Below are 20,197 nucleotides of genomic sequence, written 5' to 3'. Positions count from 1 at the left end.
GGACCGCATGCAATAAGGTATGTGGTTTTGGCCTGCGAAGGCCACGATATACAAAACTCCATTTTTTAAATTATTAACACAAAAGGTATTTACAGGAATGATTTACACCCATGATATATTTCCTCTGTAGACCTGCAGCCTCTAGACTACCTGCTGCGAACAGAGACTTAATGTCTAGGCCAGGGATCAGCAACCTCCGGCACTCCAGCAGTTGTGAAACTACAACTCCCAGCATGCTCCACTCACTTCTATGGGAGTTCTGAGAACAGCCAAGCAAGTGTGCATGCTGGGAGTCGTAGTTTCACCACACCTGGAGTGCCGAAGGTTGCTGACCCCTGGTCTAGGCCTTCATGCTTTTCCATGGGATTGAGCGATTTGCGTGTGTGAGGATCAGAGCTTACCTAATTAAACAGTGCCATAAGGGCAAGTTAACTCACCACCTGGTATTGGCATCTGACAGGCAGTTGTGCCTACCATCACACAGCCTCCCAGACTAAGCAGAGCCAACAAGCCTTTTATATCCTGTACATAACACTCAGTACAATATGAGCTAGAACTCATAAAATCACATATAATAAAGGTTACAATATAGGCCGTCTATTTATTACAGGATTCTTTACTGTAAGAGCAGTGAGACTATGGAAACCTTTGCCAGAGGAGCCTGTCATTGTGAACTCAGTAGAGGGGCCTGTATGTTTTTGGGGGGTGTAATAGTGGGGTTATAGTTGCTAGTTACTTTTTTTGGGAGTAATAATATTAGGGGTTATAGTTACTAGAATTCTGGAGAAGGGTTGTTAATCCAGGGAGTTATTGCCAGACTGGAGTTGGGAACCATTTTTCCCCCTTAAAATAAGGAAAACTGGCATTTACCACATGGGGTTTCTTACCTTCCTCAGGATCAACTTTGCAGAACGATACGGTGAAATGGATGAACGCATGTCCTTTTTCAGTCTTACAAACTATGTATTGTGATTCTGAGAATGAAGGGAACACAAGATTAAACCAGCAGTGCCCCCTTCAGTCTCAGGATCAGAGGATGGACCCAACACTGACCAGAGAGTGATGACATATCTTATTATCATGCCAATACCTTAGAAGATGCTTTAATACATCTGACAAACAAAAATTTAATAAAGATGATATGTATACTCACATTTCTTCGACATGTGCTAATGTTTTCCCAATTGGAATCACATTTGGATAGACTTTCATAGGTTTGATGTAACTCAAAAAGTCCTTAATCTCAAAAAGAAAAGAAAATCCAGGTTATGTAACCAATTTACCAATTTTTATACTGTAAAATATTTGTCTGACCCTTTACCGATGTTAACCAACTACAAAAATGATGAGAGATATTAATACATAAACTCCACTAAACTTATATTTATATCTGTCTCTACTTTGAATAAGACTTCAGTGTAACGTATTTTTGGTCTGCACCCAACCTGCATTTTTTGCCGGTTTGATGCCGACCCATTCACTTCAAGGGGGCCGCAGAAGATGAAGATAGCACACCGGGTGCTGTCTGCATCAATATGTCCGTTCTGCGGCCCCACAAAAAAAATAAAAAATAATATAGAACATGTCCTGTTCTTGTCCGTTTTACGGAAAAGGATAGGACTGTTCTATTAGGGGCCAGCCATTTAGTTCTGCAAAATGCAGAATACACATGGCCGGTATCCATGTTTTGCAGATCCGCAATTTGCGGACCACAGAAAAGCCAGCGGTCGTGTGCATAAGCCTTTAACTAAATTGAAACAATGACAACAAAAAGAGGTAATGGGGCAGAGCCCTAATACTGGCCATTAATGAGGAAAGGTACAGAAACAGGTGAATAAAACTTGACAGAAAAAGGCAACTGAAATATTTTTGTACTGTATATTTAAGGATAACCTTTATCAACATACCTCGCCAAATGACGAATGGAAAGAAAAGCAGGCCCGATATGAGCTCTCTCCTGTCCTGGAATAAAAAAGAAAGAGAAGACGCCTGATTTTCAGATTGAAAACAAAGGAATCTGGACGTTTATCACACAGAATCCAAGACTGTGAACCACTATATCCCCACACCAGTAAGACCGGGTATCCACTGCTTTTGAGATACTTCCCTTAATCAAGCCTCTTTTTGTTAGATGTTGGACTATCTTGTTGGGAATTCTTATTCTTGTGACCAAATTGAAAAAAAACATGTATTAACCCCTTAAAGGGGTTGTCTCATTTCAGCAAGTGGCATTCATCATGTAGAGAAAGTTAATACAAGGCACTTAATGTATTGTGATTGTCCATATTGCTGCCTGGATTAATTTTTCCATCACATTATACACTGCTCGTTTCCATGGTTACAGACCACCCTGCAATCAATCAGTGGTGGCCGTGCTTGCACAATATAGGAAAAAGCACTAGCCTATATGTGCTTTCATGGTCCCGGCCACCAGAGAGGCTGATGCTTTTTCCTATAGTGTGCAAGCACAGCCACCACTGATGGATTGCAGGGTGGTCTGTAACCATGGAAACGAGCAGTGTATAATGTGATAGAAAAATGAATCCAGCCTGAAAAGGTTTGTATTAACTTCCTCTACATAATTAATGCCACTTGCTGAGGGAGACAACCTCTTTAACGTCCAACGATAAACGTTTCTACAGTGGTCATTACTGAGTTTTATTCTACGCCACCAACTTTTTATGGCTGTCTACAAAAAGCGGGTCTTCCATGCAGCAGAGAGCAGGAAACTGGCTCTCATGAAGGCCGGGCTCCTGCTTTAATGGCCCAGATGTAATTGGCAGATGTGCCGATATGGGCCATTTAACCCCTTAGATACTACAGTCAATAGCAACCTCATCATCTAAGTTGTTTAGAACAAGGGGCTTCCCTCTATTAGGCATCAGCACCCCAAGAATAAGATTGTGGGGGTGCCGATGTCTGTACACTGCAGCCAGGGGCCTAATGAAGGCCCCCAGGTCTGCCTACAGTGCATGCCTGAGAGTGCCTGTCAGTATAGTACTGACAGTATGTAGTACACTGTACTGCTTATGTAGAACTGTGCACTGTGTGAGCAATTAAAGTCCCCTTGTGGAAATAATAAATGTTAGATTGTAAGCCCCTGCAGGGTCCTCTCTCCTTCTGTTTCCCTTTGTAAATTGTCTTGTTAATGCTTATTGCCATTGTTTTAAAATTATATATGTCCAATGCCATGGAATGAATGGTGCTTTAATAATAATAAAGCTTTATTACAAAAAACCTCTAAATTAAAAAAGAAACCTTTTCCACTAAAAAAATGCTTTTTAACCCCTTAAGGACTCAGCCCCATTTCACCTTAAGGACTTAGCCATTTTTTGCAAATCTGACCAGTGTCACTTTAAGTGGTGATAACTTTAAATCGCTTTGACTTATCCAGGCCATTCTAAGATCGTTTTTTCGTCACATATTGTACTTCATGACACTGGTAAAAAGAAGTCAAAAAAAGTAATTTTTATTTATAAAAAAAAATACCAAATTTACCAAAAATTTGTGAAAAAAAATTGCAAATTTCCAAGTTTCAATTTCTCTACTTCTATAATACATAGTAATACCTCCAAAAATTGTTATTACTTTACATTCCCCATGAACCCCTTCAGTACCGAGCCACTTTTCACCTTAAATCCCAGGCAAATTTTTGCAAATCTGACATGTGTCACTTTATGTGGTAACAACTTTGGAACGATTTTACTTATCCCAGCAAGAGGTGACGTTTTCATTGGTACCATTTTGGGGTACATAAGACTTTTTGATTGCTTGGAATTACACTTTTTGTGAGGCAAGGTGACCAGAAAATGGCTGTTTTGGCACAGTTTTTTTTTTTTTTCACAGCGTTCACCTGGAGGGTTTGATCAGGTGATATTTTTAAAAAGCCGGTCAATACAGACGCAGCGATACCAAATGTGTCTACTTTGGTCTTTTTCCCTATTTTTTTACTAGATTTTTTTTAACTTTATTTTGGGAAAAGGACACTTGTTTTTTTTACTTGAACCTTTACATTTTTTTGGTAAAAAAACATTTTTATTACTTCTTTTCTAACTTAATTTTTTTGTCCCACTCTGGGACTTCAACTTTTGGGGGGGCTGATCCCCTTTACAATGCATTACAATACTTATGTATTGTAATGCATTGGCTGTAAGTGTATTACAGACTGTAATACACTTCAGCCTACTTCCTGTGAGATCCAGGGGGCTGGATCTCTCAGGCTGACACGGATGGCAGCCACGATGTCTAAGGAAGGCATCGGGCTGCCATCCAAGCCATCGAATCCCCGTCACAGCAGCGCGGGGACCCGATGGACACCCTGCAGGATACCGCACGTGCTGCAGTCAGCGCTTACCACGACAGTGCAAGGGTTATTGCGCCAGCATCGGTGTTTTCACTGAAGCCGGCGCATACAGCAGGTGTCCGGCTATCAGTGACTGCCGGACCCCTTGCAGCTGGTCGGGGCGGGCACAGCTGTACGGCACCGCAAAAAAAAACCAAGCCCTCGTGAGGCTGCAACGACGTAAAAATAAAAAAGTTAGAACTCTTAGGCCCCTTTCACACGGGCGAGATTTCCGCGCGGGTGCAATGCGTGAGGTGAACGCATTGCACCCGCACTGAATCCGGACCCATTCATTTCTATGGGGCTGTGCACATGAGCAGTGATTTTCACGCATCACGCGTTGCATGAAAATCGCAGCATGCTCTACAAGCAAGTGCGGATGCGGTGCGATTTTCACGCACGGTTGCTAGGAGACGATCGGGATGCTGTGCACAGGAAAAGGACCTCATGGTCCGTCACATGATTCATCACTATGGTAATTGACCATGTGATGGGCCATGTGATGAGCGCACTGATGTCATCAAAGGTCCTATTCCTGTGCACAGCAAAGATGAAGACAGAAGAGAAGCCGGGCTGTGCAAACAAGTGGATTAAGGTTAGTTAAATTATTTTTTTTAACCCCTGCAGCCCTATTGTACTATGCATTCTGTATTAAGAATGCTATTATTTTCCCTTATAACCATGTTCTAAGGGAAAATAATAAAATCTACACAACACCTAACCCAAACCCGAACTTCTGTGTAGAAGTCCGGGTTCGGGTCAGGGTACCAAACATGCTGATTTTTCTCACGGGCATGCAAAACGCATTACAATGTTTTGCACTCGCGCGGAAAAATCACGCATTTTCCCACAATGCACCCGCATCTTATCCGGCCCTAAAACATGATGCCCGTGTGAAAGAGGCCTTAGAACGTGGTGATGAAAAAAAACTGCACCTGGGACCCTGCCAATCAGCTATTTGAGAAGGACTCTTTCAACTTTCCCTAGGTCAGTGACGTCACGGTCACATGGCCTAGGTGCAATTCAAGCCCATTCAAGTGAATGGGGCTGAGCTGCAACACCATGCACAGGCATTGTACAATGTATGGCGCTGAGCTTTCAGGATCACCAGGTACCTTCTCAAAAAGCTGATTGGTGGGGGTCCCGGGTGTCAGATACTGATGAACTATCCAAAGATGATACTATACCAATCAAAAAGTCTCAGAAACCCCCTTTAAACAATTCAGATAATTTGTGTTTTTTGAGGTTTTTATTTTGTGCAGGAATATATGACTGGCACAGCTTTTTGTTACGCAATATTGGTTTTCATGAAAGAAAGAAACAGCGATGGTAGTCATGCATACAAATTTTGACATTTGATTTCTGAAAATCTGCCAACTGTATCCCAGGAAAACGACCTACTAACTGACGTTCCTCAAAGATCAATTTTTTTTTTGAAACAGAATTTGTTATTTAAATCATTGTACACCAACACGGTGCCGTTACATTGGAGGTCCGTGCCCGCTGCACTACTCACTATGCTGGCCTGCCCTGTCCTCTGCAGGTTGAAGCCTGCGCGTTCCCTTCCAGCCTGCCAGTATCTTAAGGGCTTGCTTTCAAATTCTTTCGTATTTAACCCTTTAGTGACTAGCCTGTTCTGGGGTGCAATTTTTCTTCGTTGCACTCCATGAGCCGTAACTTTTTTTTATTTTTCTGTTGATGTGGCATCAATGGGAAGAAGCAGAAGGAGTGACCCTGCTCCTTCCTCTTGAAGCGAATGGGACATAGGAGCTGTAATTACACTGCTCGCTGCTGTGATGTTGACGGTGAGCAGGTAAAGGGTCCATTCACACGTCCGTTTTTTCTTTCCTGATCTGTTCCGTTTTTTGCTGAACAGATCTGGACCCATTCATTTTCAATGGGTCCTGGAAAAAAATCGGACAGCACAATTTGTGCTGTCCGTTTCCGTTGTTCCGTTCCGCATGTCCGTTTAAATATAAAACATGTCCTATTCTTTTCCTGAAAAATCGGATCCTGGTACAATACAAAGTCAATGGATCCGCAAAAAACGGATGACATACGGATGTCATTCCGTTTGTCATCCGTTTTATACGGAATCCGTTCCTGGAAATTACATTTTTTTTTTTTTTTTTTAAAGAAATCCAAACAACTTTATTTGCTTATTGAAATTTATACATGTTTCCGTTTTTTTGCGGATCCGCAAAAAACGGATGACATACGGAAACATTTTCAGGAACAACGGATCCGCAAAAAACGGACAGAAAATCGGATTATAGAAAAATACTGACGTGTGAATGTAGCCAAACAGTGAAGAAAATGTAGTGCTCACAGGTGCATGTGCACTTGGCAGCTGAAGACATCTGTGTTGATCCCATGTACAGATGTCTGCGTTGCTGAGAAAAATGTTTTAATGTATACAAATAAGCATTTAGAAGCAACAGGTTGTTGCTGTTACACTTGGAAGGTCTGCTCTCTCTTTAACTGCTGCACCCTCTCCACTTTGATTGACAAGGCCAGGCATGAAGACGTGCCGATAAGAGACACTGTCGCATGCGGATATGCGGAAACAGAGGGAGCTCCCTTCCTCTAAACCACTTAGATGCCATGATTGCTATTGACTGCGCCATCAAAGGGGATAAACGGCCCAGACTGGCACTTCCTCCAGCCCAGGCTGTTAGAGCAGGAGTCCAAATGTCGTGTGAGAGCCCCCGCTATCCTCTGCACAGGAGATCCTTGCTGCACTTCGATTAGGCTGCCGTAAAAAGGTGGCAGTCCAGCATAAAGCCCCTTAGTGACCACCTTAAAAAGGCGTATTGGTGGTCACTAAGGGGTTAAGGCACCATCCCGACAGTTGTCCTTAAAGGGTGCAAGTCCCCAGAGCCTAGGGTTGGTAGGAGAGAAAATCCTGCGTGAAGATCTGTCCTCTGCACATTTGTCTTGACATTATCCTGCGGTGGTACTCTGTTAACTGTGTTGCTCCTCTTTGATTCCGGTTTGGCAGGTGGTGGTGATGGCAGGTGGTGGACCAGCATCAGATTTCATTCAAAACTTGGAGAGACCCTTGGTGGTGACCTTGATTGTTCGAGGGGCTTGATCCAAGCCCATACAGTTTGTCACCATGACTTTGGATCTGCAAGCTGGTGTTTCCCACTCAGAGTAGATATCTCTACTTGTGCTTCCAAAGTCACCTAGTGGCTAGTCCTCTACTCTTGCTGCTGCCATTACTCTGTAAGCATAATCCTGTCCTGGACTGGAGTTCTGGTCAAGTTCTTAGTGGAGTATCAGTTTGTCATTCCCAGTGCCTTGCTTCTGTTCAGCCTGCTCAACCTCCACCGATCTCTCTAAAACTGCAAGAATTACAGTAGCATACTGCCATTTTTCTGATAGTTTTGATAAGAAGATGGCAGAATCTCCACCACTTCTTCGTCCTTGATCTCTAAGCCTACGTCTTCCCTGTTTGGAGGCAGACTTTTCTTCAGGAAGTAGAAGAACATTAAAGCAAATACCCTATCGAGATCCTTTGATTTTTTTTTTGTGCCCAGGAAAAAAAAACCTCAACAGGCTAGTGATCCTGCCAAAAGTGGTGAAGTCAAGAACAGTCTTGATATGAAGAAAGAAGAGTCTTGGGAACCAGTGTATAACATGGATCCTTCTCTTCTTGTAGGCCCCCTAAGAGATGGGTACTGTTAGCTCAGTGGTCCATGCACGCCACGGTTCTCCCATGCTACCCCACTTCTCTGCAGGTTGTGGCCTGCACACTCCCCTCTAGCCTGCCAGTATCTGCGCCGCTAGGGTGCACGCATCCGGCCTCTTAAAAGGGCCAGCGTGCGCTTCCAAATTGTTCCCCAACCAATGGCTGGGGGTACCTGGTTATTTCAGTAACCTTCCCCAGTCAGAGGGGACCTGAGCTTTAGATCCCCTGGTGACCAGCAAACATGTTTGATAATCTAGTGCTATTGTGTCTTATCATGCACTTCTAGTTTCAGTTCATGCCTGCCTTGTCTGTTTTAAAAAAATAAAAATACGACAGTTATCCTTTAGAGTATTGGATTGTGGTGAATAATATCACCTTGGTGGCCCTATTTCAACTTTTCACTGTGTATTAAATTACCCATTAACTCCAAATTTTTGTTCCCTGTACTGCCTACTTTTACCTGTGCTTAAAATAGGGTTGCTAGGCATGGTCCGTCTATCTGTTGATAGACTGAGCACGCAGCGTGCAGGCTCACATTACTGACAGCCAGGGACTGTAAGTAAATGATTAAAGCCAGGTCCTCCCCAGCAGGTGATAACAGTGCCTGGGCTGTGTGCACTTCTCCCTGTCCCTGCGCTTGGCAGACGCTCCCTCACTCAGCAGAGCTGGAGAATGCAGAGTTGGAGCAGCGCACAACAGGGAAGGGAGATCTGCCATCTGCTCAGTGTATAAATGAAAGAAACATGTGGTAAGAGGACCCCTTTGTGCTGCAGGAGATTAACCCTGTAGGGGGGAGGGCTCTGGTTACTGACACTTTTGGGGGGCTATTGTTACTGGCTAGTGAGGGCAGGCGGGATTAGCCTCAGGGTGAGGGCAGTGGCGGCCATCTTAACTGAATAGTGAAATTGCAGTTTTATGCAGACTGGTTGCTAAGGGCTGAATCTTATTAAATTATGGGGTAAGTCAGTCTAATAGTAACTGATTCTGGAATATCATGTTATTAGTAACTACATATATGAAAATTCAAATAAGGGTCTAAATGTGACAGTTATTAAGTATCCAACCTGCCTGCGCCATCTGTATCTCCACTACGACCTTGTCTGCAAGTGCGTCCTGTCTACCTTCATGTACACTACAAGTGTTCTGTCTGGATCTCTAAAACTTGCATTCAAACCTAAGTGACTGTTTAGACAGTTTTGGTGCGGTCAACTATACTGGCACTATTCCAATAGGTAGCAGTCTGGTTGCTCCACTGCAGCGAAGTACAGGGGTCAAAGGGTAAATACCAGTGGAGGGCCAGATAATGCCCTTAGGGTTAGCCAAAAGTCAAACCAGTTAGTTTGCACCGTGGGCCCACAATCACTGATCCGTTACAGGTGGATAGAAAAATACACAACACTAACATGGTATAAAGAAAATTCAAATATCAAACATTTGGCATTTTAGCACAAAAGTAGCAACTCCACCCTCGCATGGGGTGGATATCGTCCAGAATAACCACCTGAGCCAGTAAATGCATAATGCACAGTAGGGATGACTCCATCACCGGGAATTAGGTCAGTCTGGGAACAAAAGGTCCAGGGGTGTATTGTGGTGCTGTTACTACCAATCCTTTTGCCCAGAAATTGGTGAAGGTCATGAATTTTATGCACGTGTAAAGTTACAGATGGATAGCGACAATGACACTAAGGCAGGTAATTTACAATCCTTTACTAAAGAACAGTGTGATGCAACAAATAACTTGACAGGTGCAACCAGCGCACAACTTGCAAGTACCTTAAAAGGAACTGGTCACATTGAACATGGTGTCTGAGCTGAAGGCAGCAAGTTATAGAGCAGGAGGAGCTGAGCAGACGGATATATATATATATATATATATATATATATATATATTTATTTATGGGGAAAGGTTCAGTATAACATGCAATATATACATTCAAATTTCTGCTCATTCTGGGCTTCAAAGTCCAGCAGGCGGTCCTATCAGTGACTGACAGCTACCTCTGTATACATAGAAAAGGAAAGGAAGGAAGCTCAGAGTACCAGAATGATAATAAAATAAATATTTTATTGAATCAAGAACATGATAAAAAACACATACAGTTGATGCCAAAGACAGGGTGGGGGGAGCAGGGAAAGGAGAAAACGAGCGCCACCCTGGATATACACACAGGTCACAAAGTACATAGGTAATAATGGTAGAGTCATGAGAAATAAATATATAAAGTGCAATGACCAGCTCATGAGCCAGATAAAGAAAATGTATATGTGATGGTATAAGGTAAGTAAAGATCAGTGAGAGAGCCAACCACGGCTGTAGTGCATAGTATGCTGACCAAGATAATACAAAAATTATGTGGAACCAGCAAAGCAATAGAAAAAGCCAAGTGAGGAATCTCAGCATCGGCAGCACAAAGCCGTGGGAGGAAGACTATGACCTGAAACTTACCTAAAAGTAGACCTAGTGTGGACAAAGAGAACCAGGATGGGGCTACCCCAACGCGCGTTTCGGCGTGTCTTCGTCAGGGGGGTGGTATATAGTCAGAGGGAAGGCGGAATAAAATACAAAATTATACTGAATCTTCTCCCACAAAACTATTATAACAAGGGGATTTTCGCTATGGTCCAAATTGCATTTATAACTGCAGTGTTAAAAGACATTATACAAACAGCAATGATCTGAACATTATGCAGTTTCCTTCCTTTGACATTTTAATATGGCACAAGCAATCTTCTGGTTTTCCATGTATACTGATACCAACCCTGTGGTCTACTATTGTTGTTTTTAGCCATTTTGTTACAGTATTGTAGATGGACTCCCAAGTAAATAGGACAATAAATGGCATGATTGGACATACCTCACAATGACATTGGTTTTCCTGGTCCTCTCACCAAACCACATGGTCGATGGTTTAATACTGATTACACGCAAAGGGAACCCATCACATGAATACATCCCACAAGGCAGTCTGTTTCCTCGCAGAAATTCTTCATTCTTTTAATTAAAGAGGAATTGTCTTATTAGATTAAATGGGGAAACATATTAAATAAATGTTGTTATGTAACAAGAGAAAATTGTGTTATTCACATTTTAGTTCCTGAATAATGGCAGACACAGCAGTGTTATAAGGAGGAGTGCCCGGGTCAGCCATAATAATAGCACAATCATGCAGTTATGTCATCTTCATTTACCTTTCATTTTACGAATCTCGAGGCTGCTTTATACCTGTGGACATTTTCATTATTTATTGTCGGCACTGCCTAGTGTGGTCAATGTCCAACAGGATTCACACCTGCACTGTTATCATGCGACAGTTCGGTGGTGCTCTGCCGAGTAGATGTATAATCAAATAATTGAAAGAAGAAAAAATAGCGGCACTCGCCGTCAACTTTTTCTTTGCAGCTTTATTATAAGTAAAATCACCGCACAGATAAAATCAGGCAACAGCCGTGTCTCGCTGAACTGCGCTTTGTCAAGCCTCCCGTGACGTGGTGGCGAGGTGTACTTTATACATCACTCCCACGTCATCGTCAAACAGGTGAAATGATCACTTCAATCTACATACTGATGTCCTTATAAAAAAAGATATAGATAAACATCAGATAATCTAAAACCATTTCATACAAAAACAGCCAAGTCCTTTTTGTCCTTTAATCCCAGAGGACCCATGGCATCAGTTTTGATAATCCATGCGGCCTCCCTCTGTAATAGAATGCGCTTCCCATCTCCTCCTCGTTCTGGCATATGGACTACCTCTGTCCCTGCACACTTCAACACATCATCTCTGCCTCCATGTTCGGCGTGTATGTGTTCGATAAGTCGAGTAGCTCCAATTCGGCTTTCCATTGATTTTCTATGTTCCCTCAATCGCACACAGAGAGGTCTGAAGGTCTTGCCCACATAAAACCTCTCATATGGGCAGAAAATCACGTATACTACAAATACTTCCATCTATACATATAATCACGTAGAACAGTGTCCACATGTGAAGTTCCCTTTTGGTGTACAAACCGGATTCCAAAAAAGTTTGGACACTAAACAAATTGTGAATAAAAACTGAATGCAATGATGTGGAGATGGCAAATGTCAATATTTTATTTGTAATAGAACGTAGATGACAGATCAAACATTTAATCTGAGTAAATGTATCATTTTAAAAGGAAAAATACGTTGATTCCAATTTTCACGGTGTCAACAAATCCCCAAAAAGTAGCAATAAGAGGCTGGAAAAAGTAAATTTGAGCATAACGAAGAGCTGGAAGACCAATTAACACTAATTAGGTCAATTGGCAACATGATTGGGTATAAAAAGAGCTTCTCAGAGTGGCAGTGTCTCTCAGAAGCCAAGATGGGTAGAGGATCACCAATTCCCACAATGTTGCGCAGAAAGATAGTGGAGCAATATCAGAAAGGTGTTACCCAGCGAAAAATTGCAAAGACTTTGCATCTATCATCATCAACTGTGCATAACATCATCCGAAGATTCAGAGAATCTGGAACAATCTCTGTGCGTAAGGGTCAAGGCCGTAAAACCATACTGGATGCCCGTGATCTCCGGGCCCTTAAACGACACTGCCCCACAAACAGGAATGCTACTGTAAAGGAAAATCACAGAATGGGCTTAGGAATACTTCCAGAAACCATTGTCAGTGAACACAATCCACCGTGCCATCCGCCGTTGCCAGCTGAAACTCTACAGTGCAAAGAAGAAGCCATTTCTAAGCAAGATCCACAAGCTCAGGCGTTTTCACTGGGCCAGGGATCATTTAAAATGGAGTGTGGCAAAATGGAAGACTGTTCTGTGGTCAGACGAGTCACGATTCGTTCTTTTTGGAAATCTGGGACGCCATGTCATCCGGACCAAAGAGGACAAGGACAACCCAAGTTGTTATCAACGCTCAGTTCAGAAGCCTGCATCTCTGATGGTATGGGGTTGCATGAGTGTGTGTGGCATGGGCAGCTTGCATGTCTGGAAAGGCACCATCAATGCAGAAAAATATATTCAGGTTCTAGAACAACATATGCTCCCATCCAGACGTCATCTCTTTCAGGGAAGACCCTGCATTTTTCAACAAGATAATGCCAGACCACATTCTGCATCAATCACAACATCATGGCTGCGTAGGAGAAGGATCCGGGTACTGAAATGGCCAGTCTGCAGTCCAGATCTTTCACCTATAGAGAACATTTGGCGCATCATAAAGAGGAAGGTGCAACAAAGAAGGCCCAAGACGATTGAACAGTTAGAGGCCTGTATTAGACAAGAATGGGAGAGCATTCCTATTTCTAAACTTGAGAAACTGGTCTCCTCGGTCCCCAGACGTCTGTTGAGTGTTGTAAGAAGAAGGGGAGATGCCACACAGTGGTGAAAATGGCCTTGTCCCAACTTTTTGGGGATTTGTTGACACCATGAAATTCTGATTCAACATATTTTTCCCTTAAAATGGTACATTTTCTCAGTTTAAACTTTTGTTCCGTGATTTATGTTCTATTCTGAATAAAATATTAGAAGTTGGCACCTCCACATCATTGCATTCAGTTTTTATTCACGATTTGTATAGTGTCCCAACTTTTTTGGAATCCAGTTTGTACATTTCTCTAACCAATTTAAATCAGCCCTTGGTAAGTTACTCCTGGTGATAACATCCCCCATGGTTCTACTTTTTCTGAAACTAATGATAGGACACAGACCAACCCTATCTTTCAAATTATATTCTCGTTCCAGCATATGCCAATTATTGAGGATCACACTCCTAATTACTGGAGCCATCGAGGAATAATCAAAATGTGAACACTGTCCTAGCGTTTTCACTGCTCCTTTGTTTTTCCCCTTTTCTTCAATGTTAGTGCCTTGTTTTGCTTCTGTTTACGTGCCTTCACATAAGCTCTGTCTATGATATATTCTGGATATCCTCTCTGGAGGAAACGTCTCTTACGCTCTTTACATTGTTCATCAAACTCTATTTGGTTCCTCACTATTCTCGTCAAGCGTATAAATTGGCCGTAGGGGACTGCTGTCCTGACATGGGGCGGGTGAAAATTTTCATAATGTAACAATACATTCGTGGAAGTAGGTTTTCTATGTACCGTAGTATCCAAACTCCCATCTCTGATCGTTACTTTAACATCCAGGAACTCAAGTTCTACATTTTCTATTCTGCTAGTGAATCGCATATTCATATAATTTGTATTATTCAGATATTCCACGAATGCATTGAACAACACTATGTCACCAGTCCAAACGATGAACACGTCATCGATATATCTCAAGTACAAATACCGTATTTATCGGCGTATAACACGCACTGGCGTATAACACGCACCCTTCATTTTAAGGGAAATTTCAGGAAAAAAAATTTAATTTCAAATTGTACTGCTATGGGGTGGGGGGATCTGTGGATGGAACTGTTATGGGAGGGATCTGTGGATGACACTGCTATATGTCATCCACAGATCCCCCTCATAACAGTTCCTGTTATGGGGTGGGGGGATCTGTGGATGGAACTGTTATGGGGGGGATCTGTGGATGACACTGCTATATGTCATCCACAGATCCCCCTCATAACAGTGTCCCCCAATACACCGGGCCTCTGCTCACCGAAGTATTTCTAAACGTGAATCCTTATCCTGTTATTAAGCTGCCCTCTCCCATTTTCCCATGTTCCCCTGTATCCCCACAGCACTTACGATTCACAAGCTTCCATAGCAGGCAGAGCGGATAGCACCAGTAACGTCACTGCACAAAAGGATTCCACGTAGTAAATACAGTATATATTTCTCTTCAAAGGATGCAAGAAAAAAAATTGGCAAAAGGTACAGGAGACTGGTGTCCCCATCTCTGCACCTGACAGCTGTCTAACCCATTGTTGGTTGAATATAAAAAGGCATTGTGTGTGTTAGTACATATAATAACGCCCGGGTGACAAAGTCAATATATGGGGCACTCCTGTCTGTTTTCTCCAATATACAGTTGCAAGAAAAAGTATGTGAACCCTTTGGAATGATATGGATTTCTGCACAAATTGGTCATAAAACGTGATCTGATCTTCATCTAAGTCACAACAATAGACAATCACAGTCTGCTTAAACTAATAACACACAAAGAATTAAATATTACCATGTTTTATTGAACACCATGTAAACATTCACAGTGCAGGCGGAAAAAGTATGTGAACCCTTGGATTTAATAACTGGTTGAACCTCCTTTGGCAGCAATAACTTCAACCAAACGTTTCCTGTAGTTGCAGATCAGACGTGCACAATGGTCAGGAGTAATTCTTGACCATTCCTCTTTACAGAACTGTTTCAGTTCAGCAATATTCTTGGGATGTCTGGTGTGAATCGCTTTCTTGAGGTCATGCCACAGCATCTCAAATCGGGTTGAGGTCCGGACTCTGACTGGGCCACTCCAGAAGGCGTATTTTCTTCTGTTTAAGCCATTCTGTTGATTTACTTCTATGCTTTGGGTTGTTGTCCTGTTGCAACACCCATCTTCTGTTGAGCTTCCGCTGGTGGACAGATGGCCTTAAAAATGTCTTGATAAACTTGGGAATTCATTTTTCCTCCGATGATAGCAATTTGTCCAGGCCCTGATGCAGCAAAGCAGCTCCAAACCACGATGCCCCCACCACCATACTTCACAGTTGGGATGAGGTTTTGATGTTTGTGTGCTGTGCCTCTTTTTCTCCACACAGTGTTGTGTGTTTCTTCCAAACAACTCAACTTGTTTCATCTGTCCACAGAATATTTTGCCAGTACTGCTGTGGAACATGCAGTTGCTCTTATGCAAAAGTGCAGCAATGTTTTTTTCGGACAGCAGTGGCTTCCTCTGTGGTATCCTCCCATGAAATCCATTCTTGTTTAGTGTTTTATGTATCGTACATTCGCTAACAGGGATGTTAGCATATGCAAGAGACTTTTGTAAGACTTTAGCTGACACTTTAGGATTCTTCTTCACCTCATTGAGCAGTCTGCGCAGTGCTCTTGCAGTCATCTTTACAGGACGGCCACTCCTAGGGAGAGTAGCAGCAGAGCAGAACTTTCTCCATTTATAGACAATTTGTCTTACCGTGGACTGATGAACAGCAAGGCTTTTAGAGATACTTTTAGAACCCTTTCCAGCTTTATGCAAGTCAACAGTTCTTAATCGTAGGTCTTCTGAGAGCTCTTTTGTGCGAGGCATCATTCACATCAGGCAATGCTTCTTGTGAAAAGCAAACCCAGAACTGGTGTGTGTTTTTATAGGGCAGGGCAGCTGTAACCAACACCTCCAAGCTCTTGGAGATGTCATTAGTCTAAGGATTCACATACTTTTTCCACCTGCACTGTGAATGGTAACATTTAATTCTTTGTGTTTTATTAGTTTAAGCAGACTGTGATTGTCTATTGTTGTGACTTAGATGAAGATCAGATCACATTTTATGACCAATTTGTATAGAAATCCATATCATTCCAAAGGGTTCACATACTTTTTCTTGCAACTGTATCTCGGATTGACTGTACTCCCAGTTCCTGGGGGATTCTAGTATATAGGCTCTCCACATCTATTGATGCCAAAAAAATAAAAATATCATCTTGCCACTCTATATCTTTAAGGGTTTCCAAAAATCACTGGTGTCCTCCAAATAGGAGGGAATCCCTTTTAGCAATGGACGTAACATCCAATTCAGGTATTGGGAAAGGGGCTCGGTAACAGATCCGATCCCCGATAAAAAAAGGACGTCTAGGTGGGTCCACCAGTGACTTGTGGATTTTGGGTACACAGTACCAGACTGGTTTAGCGGAGAAATGGGGGTACAGTCCCTCCGCCGTTCGTTTTGACAACACTCCCATATCGACATAATAACGCTCTCAGTTGTTGTTGATATTTAAAATGTGGGGTTAGATTGGAGAAGTGTATATGTGTTCCTATCACTCAGTTGTCATTCTGCTTCTTTTATGTAACTGGTTTTATACATAACCACTATATATTCACCCTTGTCGGCCAGTTTGACAATTATATCCTCATGTTTTGCCAGCCAACCCAGAGCTTTATTTTCACCTTCCTTTAAATTGGATTCACTAGTCGGGTGAATAAAGGCCTGCATTTCTTTGAGTACCTGCTTGTGAAACAGGTCTACACTGCCACCGGCCGACATATGCCAGAACGAGGAGGAGATGGGAAGCGCATTCTATTACAGAGGGAGGCCGCATGGATTATCAAAACTGATGCCATGGGTCCTCTGGGATTAAATGACAAAAATGACTTGGCTGTTTTTGTATGAAATGGTTTTAGATTATCTGATGTTTATCTATCTGTTTTTTATAAGGACATCAGTATGTAGATTGAAGTGATCATTTCACCTGTTTGACGATGACGTGGGAGTGATGTATAAAGTACACCTCGCCACCACGTCACCGGAGGCTTGACAAAGCGCAGTTCAGCGAGACACGGCTGTTGCCTAATTTATCTGTGCAGTGCCCCGCATCTACCGTGATTTTACTTCTAATAAAGCTGCAAAAAAAGAAAGTTGACGGTGAGTGCCGCTATTTTTTCTTCTTTCAATTATTTATGTTCATGGATTTGCTACTAGTAATCAATAGTAAATAAAAGTCAATCTTTGAAGGAGTATCTATAATAAGTAAATCATAAGAGGAGAGATGGCAATGTATTTACCACTGGATGACGACATGCATGTATCTGCGTCCGCCTATCAGTTGTCACATGGCACAGAATATCCGGCATATTTCTGAACATATCTAGTTTATTCACATGGACCTGTAAACAAAGAAGAGTTAATATGATCTGATGATTCTCAATTATATTCAAGCATGTCAGACAATTTCCATTTCATACGGATACCTTACGAGACGGACTCTCAGGTATAAGTGCAGTCCTTCCTGATACAGGACGTTAAGCTTATATTACACTCTTGTTAGCGATGATCTGGCAGTGTAAGGCTACTTTCACACTAGCGTTCGGAGCGGATCTGTCTGATGTTTCATCAGACGGATCCGCTCCGATAATGCAGACGTTCGCATCAGTTCAGAACGGATGCGTCTGCATTAAAACTTAGAAAATTTTCTAAGTGTGAAAGTTGTCTGAGCGGATCCGTTCAGACTTTACATTGAAAGTCAATGGGGAACGGATCCGCTTGAAGATTGAGCCATATTGTGTCATCTTCAAGCGGATCCGTCCCCATTGACTTACATTGTAAGTGTGGACGGATCCGCTCGCCTCCGCACGGCCAGGCGGACACCCGAACGCTGCAAGCAGCGTTCAGGTGTCCGCTCACTGAGCGGAGCGGAGGCTGAACGCTGGCAGGCGGATGCATTCTCAGTGGATCCGCCTCCACTGAGAATGCATTGGGGCCAGACGGATGCGTTCGGGACCGCTCGTGAGCCCCTTCAAACGGAGCGCACGAGCGGACACCCGAACGCTAGTGTGAAAGTAGCCTTATACTGCCGCCGATTACCCGATGAACAATAAGGGTCCTCAGGTAATTGGAATCTTTCAGTAGGTATAAAAATCCTCATTTGCTGACAGCAGATCACGCTGTGTAATCACGTTCTGCTGCCGGCAAACAGTGATTTAGTATGGGGTCGAGCAATGGCATTAGCGAGGAGATCACTGCATGTAACAGCAGCAGTCTCCTCTGCTGACAAGCAGGCAATCGTTGGGAAGGAACGCTTCCTTCCCGACAATCGCCTGCTTCATCTGTACGTCCAATATAAGCCTTACACAGAAGCGGTCGTTAGATCTGATCTTAGAGTAGATCACAATCAAGAGCCTGATCACAAGCAATACTCTCGAGATATGTCTGATGTGCACAGGCATACAGTGGCAGACATAATTCACAGACTATACCGGACTTCTCTGTAAAGGATAAAACAGTCACCATACCATACAATGAAAAAAACTAAGTATACTGATGTATGAAAGCCTGAATGAAGCCAAAATGACACTTCTGGTATCCAATTGCTTATTTGGTATGAGATTTACTATCCAATCTTTTCTGTGCGCCACTTTACCTTTGCTCCAAATTCCTCACTCAGGTTTGTGAATAGATATTCATAACCGTAAGCTGCTTTACAGTTGAGCCAGATGACGTGGTAAGGACTCAGTGTTATCCAGCTCCGCACCAACTCTAAAATCCCAGCCAAGCATTCTTCCTGAAGGAAAGAAAAAAGGAAAAAAACACGGGCCCCGATTTATCATGCCTTCATTCCAGAATTTTGGCTTCATAAAGTCGGAAAATAGGGCTTTTGTGACTTTTTGCATTTTTACACCACTCTCTCCAGTTTTGTAATATGGGTGGGAAAGTGGGTGTGGTCATCTATGTTAATGAGTTTCACTCCAGATTTATCATTGGGACTTTATTAAAGAGTCTCAATCTCATTCCAGGAGGAGGAAAACTGGAGTAGCTTCTCTAGACGAGACGGTTAGGTTTAAGGACAAGCCAAATGTATCAAACAACATGTGACATTTCATAAATGCGGCAAAAAGTACTCCAACACAGACATAAGCAAAACTGACTTCAAATATTGCCCTCATGATACATTTCCCCCATTGCATTAAATTAACCCCTTGAAAAATGGTCTGTTTTGGGTCTTCAGGGCCGAGCAACTTTTCTTCATTTTTTATTTTTTTTACAAGATTCAGGACTTTTTATTTTCCCCATTTATGAACGGTATTTTTCACTTTATAAGACGCCCTTTTTCCCACCAAAGTGTGTGTGTAGAATGGCAGTACGAACCTGCCCAGATACACGGCCAGCACATTGCAGGCAAATATCCAGGAGCACACAGTCAGTTAAGAAGTGAGGCAGTGCGTTCTTGGAGGAATTGTGGGGTGGGCAGTGAAGCTGAATGCTGCCAGCCTGCACATCCCGTGCTCCGTAGCCAGGGTTCTGTTCCGAGGCAGAGGAAAGTCTTCTCTATCTTCTCTGCACCACCACCCTGCATGTTTAGCCGATTGGTGGTGAGCGCGGCGGTAACTGCTAATCCACTGACTCCACCAATCAACGTAGTTAGTAGCCTGTCTGGCCACTCAGAGGAAGAAGGCTGGAGGGAGCGTTACTGGCTCTCCGCTGCCCCTGAGGCAGCCAGAGTATGAAGAGATCAAGGGACAACCTGGACAAATATGTATTACATATGACTATAAGCCCTCTCACCCATAGGA

The 20,197-nt window shown here is 42.8% G+C and overlaps 1 protein-coding gene across 2 annotated transcripts in view; it reads right to left on the bottom strand.

Moving 5' to 3' along the window:
* DCLRE1C (DNA cross-link repair 1C) overlaps nt 1-20,197 on the bottom strand; it is a 50,328-nt gene that overhangs the window by 13,595 nt on the left and 16,536 nt on the right. For both annotated transcript variants that reach the window (XM_040413143.1, XM_040413144.1), the window contains 5 exons: nt 19,048-19,188; nt 17,693-17,794; nt 10,895-11,031; nt 1,908-1,962; nt 1,154-1,242 (listed from right to left, as the gene is read on the bottom strand). In XM_040413143.1, the coding sequence (XP_040269077.1) occupies nt 1,154-1,242; nt 1,908-1,962; nt 10,895-11,031; nt 17,693-17,794; nt 19,048-19,188 (524 nt within the window). The remainder of the gene's footprint in view (nt 1-1,153; nt 1,243-1,907; nt 1,963-10,894; nt 11,032-17,692; nt 17,795-19,047; nt 19,189-20,197) is intronic.

This window comes from Bufo bufo, chromosome 1 (genome assembly GCF_905171765.1).
Source record: "Bufo bufo chromosome 1, aBufBuf1.1, whole genome shotgun sequence".
NCBI classification, from domain to species: domain Eukaryota; kingdom Metazoa; phylum Chordata; class Amphibia; order Anura; family Bufonidae; genus Bufo; species Bufo bufo.
This window is presented reverse-complemented; position numbering and strand designations above follow the sequence as displayed.